General features: G+C 48.2%; 2 protein-coding genes across 3 annotated transcripts in view; one reads left to right on the top strand and one right to left on the bottom strand.

Annotated features, from left to right (window-relative positions):
• The window catches only part of mrpl38 (mitochondrial ribosomal protein L38), a 33,673-nt gene extending 30,880 nt beyond the window's left edge, over positions 1–2,793 (bottom strand). Inside the window, exon 1 of the mRNA XM_084322411.1 lies at positions 2,685–2,793. Coding sequence (XP_084178537.1) covers positions 2,685–2,784 — 100 coding nt within the window. The 5' untranslated portion in view covers positions 2,785–2,793. The remainder of the gene's footprint in view (positions 1–2,684) is intronic.
• Positions 2,794–3,360: 567 nt separating this feature from the next.
• trim65 (tripartite motif containing 65) overlaps positions 3,361–14,404 on the top strand; it is a 33,131-nt gene continuing 22,087 nt past the window's right edge. For both annotated transcript variants that reach the window (XM_084323968.1, XM_084323967.1), the window contains exons 1-4: positions 3,361–3,396; positions 4,152–4,646; positions 5,945–6,040; positions 9,177–9,407. In XM_084323968.1, coding sequence (XP_084180094.1) covers positions 4,188–4,646; positions 5,945–6,040; positions 9,177–9,407 — 786 coding nt within the window. In that variant the 5' untranslated portion in view covers positions 3,361–3,396; positions 4,152–4,187. The remainder of the gene's footprint in view (positions 3,397–4,151; positions 4,647–5,944; positions 6,041–9,176; positions 9,408–14,404) is intronic.

Here is a 14,404-nt window from a genome sequence, read left to right as displayed (position 1 = left end):
GATGCAGACCAGAGAAAGACTTTCGTCTTGTTTACATCAGGGTCCCCCATTTTCAATTCATCGTAATTGAACGATAAGGTAAGGTAAGGTAACGATCAGAGATTCATAATTGATTATTTACTATGAATGAATGAATGAATGAATGAATGAATGAATGAATGAATGAATGAAAACTTTATTTAACAGATTGCAGAATGGGTACAATACAGTACGGCTCAATACATACAATTGTTAAGGGGATGCAGACCTGAGAAAGACGTTTGTCTTGTTTCCATCAGGGTCCCCCATTTTCAATTCATATAGACATATATGACATACATGACATACAGATAGTCAGTACTGCTACATCTATACATTTATGACATACCAGATTTGCAAATACAGTACTGTTTGTGATACAGAAGGAGTCAAGAAAAGGGAGTATATACATTTGACGTAGAAACTGTACATTGGAGGAGGTTGGGTGGGGGGGGTTGGGTACATTGGGATATTGACAACCATACTGGGTAATTTACATTGGAGGTGGTTGGGGGGGGGGGGGGGGGGGCACACTGTATAAACAAGTAACACTGTACATTGAGGGGGGGGGGGAGGAGACACTGTACAAACAAACACAATTGTACATTGAACTATTGACAAAACCATACTAGGTAAATGACTGTACATTGGAGGGGGTTGGGTTAGGATATTTACAGGGGCCAGTGTTGAATTGCAGTCTCCCGTAGGTGTCCCTTGAGAGAGGTTTTGAAAGTGGGTAGTGATCCACATTCCTTTACAGCTTTGGGTAGGGCGTTCCACATTGATGTGGCATAATTGCGAAACGTGTTTAGTCCCTTATTTGAGCCGAATCTGGGTTTAACATGATTTGTGGAGCTCCCTCTGGTGTTGTGATCGTGGTATTCACTGACCTTTGGGAAGTATTTTGACATGTACATGGGTACCTTGGTCGTGTAGTGTATCTTGTAGACCAGGCCCATTGCAAGTTGTACTCTGTCGTCTACTCTAAGCCATCCTAGGTTGTCGAAGTGGGCAGGGGTGAGGTGGGTTCTAGGAGTAAGGTCAAGCAGTAGTCTGACCAGTTTGTTTTGAGATGTTTGTAATTTTGTTTTTAGCGCCTTTGAGGTGCTTTGGTACCATGAGGTGCAAGCATAGTCGTAGTACCCCTGAATGAGTGCTCCTGCCAGAGTCTTCAGGGTGTTCTTGTTTACCAGAGAGGAGATCCGGTACAAGAATCGAGTTCGTTGGTTGACTTTTTTTATTACATTGGATGCCATTTTGTCACAGGAGAGATTAGCCTCTAGGATGGAACCCAGGTAGGTAATTTCATCTTTCCTTGTGACAATATTGTCACCCACTGTAACTGAGAAGCCGTCGGTCTTGCTGAGTTTGTTATTTGAACCGAAGAGAATGGACTCTGTTTTGCCCATGTGTAATGATAGTTTGTTATCAGCGAGCCATATGCAGATTCTGCCAAGTTCCGAGCTGAGGGTTTTTTCAACCTGTAACTTGTTCTTGTCAGAGACTAGCCCCTTTCGTGACTTTCGGTTTGCAAGCCTGTGGCTTTTGTGACCGGAGTCACCAGTCTTGGAAACTGGTTCTTCCGCTTCTTCCCAGTAACGTGAACGCGGCATGGTGCGCATGCGCTGTGACACCAACGGCGGAGATGGACGTTCGGTCTGTAAATACCACTCGTCGAGTAACAATGTTTTAAACTGTTTATTAGCAACTCCGAGCTTCCAGACCCCATCGTGAAGCTGTGTTAGACCCATATTGTACGCTGGGTATCTTTGAAATTCAGATCTGATGTATTCTTGACACACCGCGAGCCCCTTGACGACGCTTGGTCGTTTCGCTACTGGGTGATCGGGGCGGGTGGGCAAGTGACTCCGGTCACAAAAGCCACAGGCTTGCAAACCGAAAGTCACGAAAGGGGCTAGTCAGAGACCAGCAGGGCTGAGTCGTCCGCAAACAGGAACAAGTTGCAGTCACAAGCTGACGACATGTCATTTGCATAAATTAGGAACAGTAGCGGTCCTAGTATGCTTCCTTGTGGAACACCACAGCTCACTGTGAGGGGGGGGATAGGGTACCGTTTACCTCCACCATCTGTTCCCTCCCCTCAAGGTAGGATTGCATCCAGCTCACTGATAAACTATCAAAACCAATTGCTTTTAGCTTGTCAATCAGAATGGAGTGATTGACCGTGTCAAAGGCCTTTTGTAGGTCCAGCATGACCATGCCGCAGTATTTGCCTGCGTCCACCTCTTGTTTGATGTGGTCGTTCAAATAGAGAAGGCATGTGTCAGTGGAGTGGGATGTTCTGAAGCCAGATTGGAATTCGTAGATTAGATTTTTTTCCGCTAGGTACTTTTCGACCTGTTCGTAGACTATTTTTTCCATGACTTTCGAGATGGAGGTATATAGTATTACCCTGCCGCCGCCCCCCCACCCCTCATGCTGCCATGACTTTCCCCAATGGGATCAATACATTAATATCTTATATTATCTTACGAGTCCCAGTGGATCATAATAATAATAATCCGTCTGAACTGTAAACTGGTCAGCAGCGACATGCGAGGCGCCGCGGCAGCGAGCTAATAATCATAATGTAACGTTCCTGAATGTGAACCAAACACAACATGTTCATCTCATCATTGTTGTTGTTATTAATATTAATATCTTACGCGCTGTCCCAAAGGCCCTGGCTGCTGCTGCGTTATTAATGTTGACCCCGAACTCGGACCCCGTCCGCAGAGCAGACACCAGCAACATGCGCAGCGCCATCTTGGCTCGAGTGACGTAGTGAACACAACGTGCGCGTCACAGTGAGCAGCGTCACACCGAGCACTCGTCACTCTCTGTTGATAAAATATATTAGTGTCTCGTTATGGAGGCCACCGCAACACTTCCGGTATTTTATTTAATAATAATACAAATTAATAGATGTACAAATAAAAGAAAGTAAAAGAATTATTCAAGCAAATGCCTTGTTAGAAAGAAATGTTTTTAGGCCCCTTTTAAAAAACCTCAACCTCAACATTCACGCGCTCCCTTTCCTCCTCCCCCCGCCCCCTCACGAGCTCCATGGAACGCGGAAGTGCGCTGGTCCTCCCGCCCATAGATAGCTCCCGCCCCCTCATGAGCTCCATGGAACGCGGAAGTGCGCTGGTCCTCCCGCCCCCTCACGAGCTCCATGGAACTCGGAAGTGCGCTGGTCACGAGCTCCATGGAACGCGAAAGTGCGCCGCTGGTCCTCCCGCCCCCCCACGAGCTCCATGGAACGCGGAAGTGCGCTGGTCACGAGCTCCATGGAGAACGAGAACGCGGAAGTGCGCTGCTCTATGACGCGCTGCTACCTTCACACAACCAGAGGCTCTGCATGAATGTATTGAACTGGTATGAATCAATATATATCACACTGTAAGGTGTAACTGCGTTTGTTTGACTTAGTGTTTTTTCCCGAATTCCGTACCGATTTCCGCTCTGACGTTATATAGCGTTGAATGGTGCTTATATATATATATATTTGACTAACTTATCATTACAGTTAGAGCTGGCTAGAAGCTAACGTTGGGCTAGCTAGCTAACGTGTAACGTGAACTACCATCACAGTGCTTAATAACAACAACAACTAATGTTACACAGATCAGATTGTGGTCATTGTTGTTACGCTGTAATAACTCTACTGTACTGTGACGCTTAGCACACATTAGTACCTTTGGAAGGAAGACCACAGTATGAAGGTCTCATGCCCTCCTCCCCTCAGTAAACACTTTATTCCATCTTCTCAGAAGTGTTATAATAACAGGACTTCATGCACACAGGTCGGGTTTAGAGGCACGTGTGTTGTGTATGTAAATCTGGTATGTCATAAATGTATAGATGTAGCAGTACTGTCTATCTGTATGTCATAAATGTCAATATGAATTGAAAATGGGGGACCCTGATGTAAACAAGTCGAAAGTCTTTCTCTGGTCTGCATCCCCTTAACAATTGTGTGTATTGAGCCGTACTGTATTATTGTACCCATTCTGCTAATCTGTTAAATAAAGTTTTCAATCATTCATTCACATTACGTATATACAACATACATAGTAACTATAGTCACCACTGAGATATATAACTCCCTGACCCACCCCCCCCCCTCCCAGGATGACCCGCTCCTCCTCCTCACCACCGTCCAGGTCATGGAGTCTCATCAGAACCAGAACCTGACGTGCAGCATCTGCCTGGAGTGGTTCCGGGTGCCCGTCACCGTGCCCTGCGGCCACACCTTCTGCCAGCGCTGCATCGATCTCCACTGGGATACCCAGAGCCGCGCCGCCCACGGCCTCACCTGTCCCATCTGCACCGAGGAGTTCCAGAGCCGGCCCGTCCTCAGGTGCAGCGTGTCGCTCTCCGCGGAGGTGGCCAACAACAGCGCCGGCGGGGGCGCCGCCTCAGGCTGCAGAGACACGGGAGTCGTGCGGTCGTCGTGCGGCGAGGAGGGCGAGAGACCCGCGCCCCTTCTCCTGTGCGACCGCCACAGGAAGCCCCTGGTGTATTACTGCAAGCAGGACAAGATGTCGGTCTGCTGCCAGTGTGCCATCGCAGAGTGCAAGAGCCACGACAAGGTCATGTTGGAGGTGGAGCGGGAGTACCAAGAGGTACCATCGTCGTCTTCACCTTCGTCTTCTATTAGGGAGGCTCCGTGCATTAATACAAGCCTGTCTCACTTACAAAACCCTGTCTAGCTTCATCGTTTTGCTTTTTCGAGGTCTTGGAATTGGGCAATAACTTTTGTTAGCAATAATAATAGAAGTCGGGGGGGGGGGGGGTAGCTTGCATGACTTTCCTTTCTCCACGACACCTAGACCATCACACCTCCACGTTGTCCAATGCTCAGTTCCATGTTCGCCCAGCTGCATGGTGGGTCTCGCCGGTAGGCTCCTTGGCCTCGGGGCGCCAGCGTCACTCGCCGCCCTCGGACAAGTGTCGCCGTCAGCTTGTCTGTCAGGCATCATCCGGTCTTTGCAAGATCTTGGAGGTACACGACGGTTCCGCTCTCAGACCCTCCAGGTTTTAGGGTGCCGTGTGTTATTTTCAGAGACATGCTTTATATATTATATATACCTCATTGACTTCCTCTACCATTGCAAGGAGATGCTCGTCATGTATGCATCTTAATATTTCACAAACTAAAACACTGGTGCAACAACTGATTTTTGAATGCACTCTGAAATCAATCCAAATCATAGAAGAGCAAACCGTTCTTGAACTGGGTGGATTGTCCCTTTAGTTAGCAATCGAACGTGGGCAGTAGTAGTAATGTTTACAATCAGCAGAGAAGACTGCATTTTGGGGAAGCAACCGTTGTGATTGGAGGATCAAGAAAAGGGGGCTGGGTTTGAGACAGGTCAACAGCACAAGCTCAGTGCAGATGCTTAGCCCCCCCCCCCCCAGTCCAAGGGTTGGGATCAATAAAAAATGTAAACAAACTGCCATTTATTTGCTGATGATCCATTCTCATGTACCCGTCAATAGGTTGGATAATAAATAAAATGTCATGCCTAAAGTGTTTCAATATCTTAAATAAAAAATAAATATCACTCAGGCTCGCTGACACCATTCTTTAACCCTTCTTGGCTTGTAGGCTGGAAGCATCTCAGCTTTGACCCGAGGTGCCAAGATGTTTCTGGTTATAGATACAGAGACCACTACAGTGGCTCAGCTCAGGAGGTAGAGCGGTCGTCTGGTCATCGGAAGGTTCCCGGTTCGATTCCCACTCCTCCCGGGCAGCGTGTGTCGAAGTGTCCTTGAGCGAAGACACTTAACCCCCTAACTGCTCCTAATGACCAGTTCGGCACCTTGCATGTTGCCTCCGCCGTCGGTGTGTGTGCGTGTGTGCGTGAATGGGGTAAATGCACCGTTTACTTATTAACCTTTGGGTCATTTGTTGTCACAGTTGTCGCTGACGAGGAAGAACACGGAGGTGGGGAAACTCATGGAGGAGACGGAGAGGAGCATCGTGGAGCTGACGGAGAATATCGCCACAGCTGAGGTAACTTGGGATCCTGAATCAACTGGTTTGCTGTTCAAGTTCTTTATTCGTCAAATACACAACAACACAGGGGGCATTGCAGGTCATGACATGTTAAAGACACAACAACACAGGGGCCTTGCAGGTCATGACATGTTAAATTGTCTCTACATCTGGGAAAAACAGAGGCCATACTCTTTGGGTCAAACGCCAACCTAAAGAAATCCCAGGGTTTTAAAATTAGAGTAGGTGAAAACATTATCGAGGATAAAGAGGAGGTCACCTACCTGGGCTTTATTTTAAATAACAAACTTTCTAACGAAAAAATGGCACAAAAAGTTATTACTAAGGTCAATCAAAAAACCAAATTTTTATTTAGAATTTCCTCGTTCATAAATAGAAACGCTCTGAGGACCCTAGCTGGAGCCCTCATCCAATGTCACTTTGACTATGCTTGCACTTCATGGTACAGCAACATATCAAAACAAATGAAGACAAAGCTCCAGACCTCCCAAAACAAACTAGTGAGACTCCTGCACAACCTTCACTTTAGGACTCACCTAACGCCAGCCCACTTTAGCAGGCTGGGATGGCTTAGGGTTGAAGAAAGAGTACACCAGCTTAAAATGCTACTGGTTTTTAAAGTACTAAAAGAAACTGTCCCCAAGTACCTAGTCAATTATTTTAATAAAGTAGGAGATGTCCACAAACACGCCACAAGAGGAAGCCCCACGGACCTGGTCCCGCCGAGAGTCAGGACATGCATGGGGAAAGATGCATTTTTTTTACTCTGCTACGGTAATGTGGAATGCCCTGCCAACATTTTTAAAACTCCTGAACTCCCCTCTCGGATTTAAATCCGCCCTAAAAACATGGCTCAGCAGCAACTCAAATTGGTCTTAAAATGTTTTTTTTATCTCTTTTATCATAACTTGGCTTTTATTTCTTTTATCATGAGTTGCTTTTAAGGGTTTGCGGATTTTCTTTTAACATTAGTTAACTGTATGAGTTGTCAGGTTAGGTGTTTTTATAATTTTTTTTTTAGAATGTGTCCTGTCAGTGTACATGTCCATTTGTGTTTCTGTGCCTTTTTATGTTCCATGTATGGACCACAATGGAAACAAGCCTTGGCTTTATTGTGTTTTATCCATTTTTGACCTGCGTTATTGACACTGTTATTGTCTTGTCTTTTAAAATGTTTTTTTTGTCATACGATTTGTGTCAAAATAAAGTATTCAATCAATTCAATTAAAGACACAACAACACAGGGGGCATTGCAGGTCATGACATGTTAAATACACAACAACACAGGGGCCTTGCAGGTCATGACATGTTAAATACACAACAACACAGGGGCCTTGCAGGTCATGACATGTTAAATACACAACAACACAAGGGGCCTTGCAGGTCATGACATGTTAAAGACACAACAACACAGGGGCCTTGCAGGTCATGACATGTTAAATACACAACAACACAGGGGCCTTGCAGGTCATGACATGTTAAAGACACAACAACACAGGGCCTTGCAGGTCATGACATGTTAAAGACACAACAACACAGGGGCCTTGCAGGTCATGACATGTTAAAGACACAACAACACAGGGGCCTTGCAGGTCATGACATGTTAAAGACACAACAACACAGGGGCCTTGCAGGTCATGACATGTTAAAGACACAACAACACAGGGGCCTTGCAGGTCATGACATGTTAAAGACACAACAACACAGGGGCCTTGCAGGTCATGACATGTTAAATACACAACAACACAGGGGCCTTGCAGGTCATGACATGTTAAAGACACAACAACACAGGGGCCTTGCAGGTCATGACATGTTAAAGACACAACAACACAGGGGCCTTGCAGGTCATGACATGTTAAATACACAACAACACAGGGGCCTTGCAGGTCATGACATGTTAAAGACACAACAACACAGGGGCCTTGCAGGTCATGACATGTTAAAGACACAACAACACAGGGGCCTTGCAGGTCATGACATGTTAAAGACACAACAACACAGGGGCCTTGCAGGTCATGACATGTTAAATACACAACAACACAGGGGCATTGCAGGTCATGACATGTTAAAGACACAACAACACAGGGGCCTTGCAGGTCATGACATGTCTGTGTTTGGAGCTCAGGCTCAACGGTACCAAACAGTCAATACAAGAATGGTCACAATAAGTAGTAAGATAAAAGAAAAGTCAATTATTTACAGCAAGTGTCTTGCGTGCGTATAGTGTATGCATGAGTCTATCATATTGTGTTGAAACCTGGGGAAATACTTATAAAAGCAACTTACAAAAGATATGCACACTGCAAAAAAGAGCCATACGGATAGTACATCATGGTAGATATTTAGATCACACAAATAGTCTGTTTGTAAGGAGTCAAACATTAAAATTCATGGACTTAATCAAATTAAAATTTTCACAAATCATGTTTCTGGCAATAAAAAACAAATTACCAAGCAACATTAAAAAAATGTCATGGCTAGAGAGTGTTTATAATTTTAGAGGGACATTAGCTTTAAAGCAACCTACACAACTCTTAAAAGTATGTGCATTGCAGTTTGTGGGGTATCACTCTGGAATGGTCTGGATGCGAGTATAAAATTAAGCAAAAGTATCAATACATTTAAAGGTAGCTATAAACAAGCACTTATGGACACATAAGAGAGAGGAGCTTGAGCAGTAATGTCACTGCCTATTATCTTTTCTCATTTGGATATTTGGATTTATAAAAAACTGTACTTTTATTTAATTTTTTATTATTTGTTATATTATTTTTATTTTTATTAAATTATAATGTCAAATATTGTAAGGAAGGGGCAGGGCTTGATACGTTGTTTTACTTCCCCCTGTTCCTTCTCGAACACTTATTGTATGGAAATAGTCTTTGACTATTTACCTTTTTGTTTTTTAACTCGTTTTGTTTCTATGTTCGAGACAAATAAAAAATCAAATCAAATCATGTTAAGGTGCAGTGCATGTGCATTTGTGTTCAATGTATTAATAAAAATAAATACGATATATATAATGTGGCTACACTTGCACAGGTACCATAAAAAAAAAATACAAAAAGAAACCCCGGTATGATCACAATCATGGATCGTCAAAAAGTTAGGTTTAAGACTCTGGTCTCCACAGGTGACGCTCCAGCAGACGTCCACCTGGGTGAACACCAAGTTCTCCACGCTGATGAAGGTGCTGGACGCCAAGCAGGAGGCCACGGAGTGCTTCATGGAGCAGGAGAAGGAGACGGCTCGCTCGCAGGCGGAGACCAGGCTGGCCGTGCTCCAGGAGCGGGCCGGTCAGCTGAGGGAGAGCCGGTGCCAGATAGCGGCCCTGCACGACCTGTCCGACACGCAGCTCATCAAGGTTGGCCTAATAATAATAATACTTCATTTTATTTGTACAGCGCTTCTCAAGGAGCCGAAGTCGCTGACAGTAGGCAGAGGAACAGAGAGAAACATGGGGGAAACCGGGAAACAGCATGAGAGACAGAAACAGAAACATTTATCTTGATTTTATTCTGTTTTTATTGCTAACCCTTTTTTTTTTACACAGGACTTTAGCCTGTACCTTCTGGCAGGGGGACTGCCAATGGAAATTAGCCTTTTGTCAAAAAATTGGGTGCATTTACATTTGTAAAATGTTTTATTAATGTACACTGTCCCCCTTGAACAAATAAAGTAAACCCATAAAGCCACAGTAACTAGCATCAAAACAGGTTGGGGGGGGTTATTTTTTAATAATATTAATTTTTTTTTTTTGTATCCACTTTCTCCCATTTTCTATATTTTTCTCCCATCCCAATTTCGTATCATCCAATTCAACCCTCCCCTGTCACGGACGCTGTTTCTTGCCTCCCACAAGCCGGCTGCAATGTGGACTAAGTCATACATAGCACAAGTCCCCTCCGGTACTTGAGGTAACAGCAGTCGCATCTTTTCACCTGCGCAGCTCGATCTCTCAGTGGCAAGGAGTAACGCGTGGGAGGCTCACGCTGCCCCCGACACTTCCCGATTCTACTGCGCAGGCGCACCAACCGACCTGTAGGAGTCGCTGTCCACAACGCCCGATCCCCACCCATCAGTTTCCCACCCCCTAATACGGCCAATGTGTATTAGTACGGACGACCAGCTAAACTGAAAGCAATGTGGAGCGCTGGGCTCGAACAGGCAAGCCCAGCGTCTGTCATTCGTGGCGAGCGCCTTGCCCAACTACGCCACGTAGCCGCCCCACACATTTCTTTAAATATATTATTACCGTATTATATATATTTTTTTAAACTTGATTTTTTTTTATGTTCGAAGCTTGTGCCATCGAACGAAGCTTCGAAGTATTTAAGACAGCCCTAATTGCATATATACCTCATTATTGTACATGTCAAATATGCGTACAAGTAAGTATATAGAGGGGCTATATGCAGGTATATTCAGATTTGGACTGAGGCGTTTCAATATCACATGTGGCATTCTTGAAGATCAACCAAGTAGCCCGTCTTAATTTAGAAACAGCATCACTGAATGTTAGAGACCGATCGCATGGCATGTAGGCTCGAGTGACTGATGCCAGTACAACATGGGCCGTTGGCAGGGGCATAGCTGGGGGGGGGTAGCTTAGGATGATTCCAAGGGCCCAGCACTGGGGGGGGGGGGGGGGGGGGGCCCAAAAAAAACTCTTTTAGAAATCACTCGGGTGTATTTATTGATGCTCTCATTGATATTATGTTTGTTTCTGAAGTGTGTGCCATTCATTGAAGCTAAATGCAATGAGACATCCTTTACTAGGCTCACCCACCAACAGTGCAGGTGCTGAACCGAATGTATAGGTAAAAACCATATTATGCGTTTATCAATAAATAAATGGCCAACATTTTTTTTTGCTCGCACACGCTCGCATTCACTGGGGGCCTTTCATGGGGCCCAGAATCTACAGCTACGCCCCTGGCCGTCGGACACTACCACACTACAGAAGGTTAACTTTAAGAATCACAGTGCAACTTTTAGAACACCAGAATCTGCAGTTGTAAACCCAAGTTGTACTACAGTACATCGCTGTGGGGGGGGGGGGGGGGCAGATCAAATGAAGAACACAAGCGGATACCAAGTATAAAGGTTTAAGCTTTATTGTACCATTATATAGTGGTCTGCTCCGCTCACCAAGCCCCCACACATTACAGCACCTTAGCTGTGGGAGGAGCGTTGGAGGAAGGACCAGCATTTGTGTGGCTGCCTGCCCAGAGGCGTGTGGCTGCTGCCCAGAGGCGTGTGGCTGTGCCCAGAGGCGTGTGGCTGTGCCCAGAGGCGTGTGGCTGCTGCCCAGAGGCGTGTGGCTGCCTGCCCAGAGGCGTGTGGCTGCCCAGAGGCGTGTGGCTGCCCAGAGGCGTGTGGCTGCCCAGAGGCGTGTGGCTGCTGCCCAGAGGCGTGTGGCTGCTGCCCAGAGGCGTGTGGCTGCTGCCCAGAGGCGTGTGGCTGCCCAGAGGCGTGTGGCTGCCCAGAGGCGTGTGGCTGCCCAGAGGCGTGTGGCTGCTGCCCAGAGGCGTGTGGCTGCTGCCCAGAGGCAGGCGTGTGGCTGCCCAGAGGCGTGTGGCTGCCCAGAGGCGTGTGGCTGCCCAGAGGCGTGTGGCTGCCTGCCCAGAGGCGTGTGGCTGCTGCCCAGAGGCGTGTGGCTGCTGCCCAGAGGCGTGTGGCTGCTGCCCAGAGGCGTGTGGCTGCTGCCCAGAGGCGTGTGGCTGCTGCCCAGAGGCGTGTGGCTGCTGCCCAGAGGCGTGTGGCTGCTGCCCAGAGGCGTGTGGCTGCCCAGAGGCGTGTGGCTGCTGCCCAGAGGCGTGTGGCTGCCCAGAGGCGTGTGGCTGCCCAGAGGCGTGTGGCTGCCCAGAGGCGTGTGGCTGCTGCCCAGAGGCGTGTGGCTGCTGCCCAGAGGCAGGCGTGTGGCTGCCCAGAGGCGTGTGGCTGCCCAGAGGCGTGTGGCTGCCCAGAGGCGTGTGGCTGCCTGCCCAGAGGCGTGTGGCTGCTGCCCAGAGGCGTGTGGCTGCTGCCCAGAGGCAGGCGTGTGGCTGCCCAGAGGCGTGTGGCTGCCCAGAGGCGTGTGGCTGCCCAGAGGCGTGTGGCTGCCTGCCCAGAGGCGTGTGGCTGCCTGCCCAGAGGCGTGTGGCTGCTGCCCAGAGGCAGGCGTGTGGCTGCCCAGAGGCGTGTGGCTGCCCAGAGGCGTGTGGCTGCCCAGAGGCGTGTGGCTGCCCAGAGGCGTGTGGCTGCTGCCCAGAGGCGTGTGGCTGCCCAGAGGCGTGTGGCTGCCCAGAGGCGTGTGGCTGCCCAGAGGCGTGTGGCTGCTGCCCAGAGGCGTGTGGCTGCCCAGAGGCGTGTGGCTGCTGCCCAGAGGCGTGTGGCTGCTGCCCAGAGGCGTGTGGCTGCCCAGAGGCGTGTGGCTGCCCAGAGGCGTGTGGCTGTGCCCAGAGGCAGGCGTGTGGCTGCCCAGAGGCGTGTGGCTGCCCAGAGGCGTGGGGCTGCTGCCCAGAGGCGTGTGGCTGCTGCCCAGAGGCGTGTGGCTGCTGCCCAGAGGCGTGTGGCTGCTGCCCAGAGGCGTGTGGCTGCCCAGAGGCGTGTGGCTGCCTGCCCAGAGGCAGGCGTGTGGCTGCCCAGAGGCGTGTGGCTGCCTGCCCAGAGGCAGGCGTGTGGCTGCCCAGAGGCGTGTGGCTGCCTGCCCAGAGGCAGGCGTGTGGCTGCTGCCCAGAGGCGTGTGGCTGCCCAGAGGCGTGTGGCTGCCCAGAGGCGTGTGGCTGCCCAGAGGCGTGGGGTTGGCGAGAGTCATGGTGGGGTTGGCGAGAGTCATGGTGGGGTTGGCGGGAGTCATGGTGGGGTAGTCGTCATCAGTAGTACCATGGTCACTACAGTTTGACGGCCTTAGGGCGACCACAGCCCCCCTTCATGTGTCCTTTGGCAGGGGGCGGTGGGGGGAACGTGACGGGATTCTCAGGACTGGTTTTTGTGCCGTGAGCGCTCGCCCTCGCTGGACCCTCCACTTCGTTGGTGTTAAAGTGCGCTTCAGGAGAGAACACAAGCAAATGATGCAAGTTGACAAAGAGCATACATCCGATAGGAATAGTTTTTTTTTTTTTTTTTTTTTTTTTTAACTTTATTTTTTAGCGTTTATCGCTTTTCTGGTCAAGCATGACCGACAGTTGCAGGGTGAAACGGGAGAGAGAGCAGGGGGAGACATTCGGCAAATGACGGCGAGTCCGGGAATCGAACTCGGAGTCAACCAGATCCGTGACGCAGCACGGAGTCCCGTGACGCAGCGCGGTAACATGGTGTGCTACTGGACAGTGGCGGCTCGCCACTGGTGGCGCTAGGGCGCCGACCCACCTGTTAAATGAGAGAAGAAGAAAAAAAAAACGTTTGTTTTTTGTTTTATAGCCCTATAAATAATATAAACATGTTTAAAATGAATAATATTTACTCATTTTAAGTATGTTTGTATTTCCAATGCACAATATAACGTTATTATCTAAATAAAAAAAACAGCGTTTTCATGGGCAGGAAGTGACGTTTTTTTTTATTTTTTCGTATTTCTCGCCCGGGCAAGAAGCGATAGCGCTCTGCGTGCGCGTCACAGTTTGATCGCTGTCTCCGTCACAGCCAATCAGTGCATACGGCGTTGTGCGTTGAAATATGACTATTATGTTGGAATCCGAGCGCGATTTGAAGCGGTCTAGCCAGCAGCGTGTGAACTTCCGTGAAGAATTTCCATAGCCGCATTTCGCGGAGACGCTCTCTGATTGGCCGACGCGATGCCAGTTTTTTTCCATTGCCGCATTTCTCGGGTTGGTTAGAATGCAACTCAGTCGACTCGTCAACAACAACAGCAACTGTTACTACACTGAGCTTAGGCACTCTTTCAAAGTTGGTTAAGGTTAGAGTTTGTCTTAGAGCATGGCGATAGAACGCCAGGTAGTTTGCAGGCTGTTCGAGGCGGAAATGGAGTCTGGACAAAGACACAGCTCTTGGCTAACTAACAACAAGCTATATATGGATGCAGTGTGGAGGGACATGTATGGACAATGGATGGACATCAACACAGGCTGGATGGACAATGCCATGGAGTGGATATACTTTATCAACAAGCCAACAACAAGGTAGATTAGCGATCTTAACTCTAGTTTAATACATGATACGTTGTCTACTGATGCCGCAGGCATAACGTTGTACTGCTAGCTGTTAGCTCCGTTAGCTTAGCTGGCCAGTGCATGGAACGGAGTAACGTTAACGTTTAAACGTTATGTCGAGGTCATACAATACTACAGTCGACATAAGGTTAACGTTACCCCGTTTCCATGAAGTGTTTAAATAGCAGCAATCTTGTTGAAAATGTAA

The sequence above is a fragment of the Notolepis coatsorum genome (assembly GCF_963971535.1).
Source record: "Notolepis coatsorum genome assembly, chromosome: 10".
Taxonomy (NCBI): Eukaryota; Metazoa; Chordata; class Actinopteri; order Aulopiformes; family Paralepididae; genus Notolepis; species Notolepis coatsorum.
Note: the sequence above shows the minus strand (reverse complement) of the source record. Positions and strands in the feature narration are given on the sequence as shown.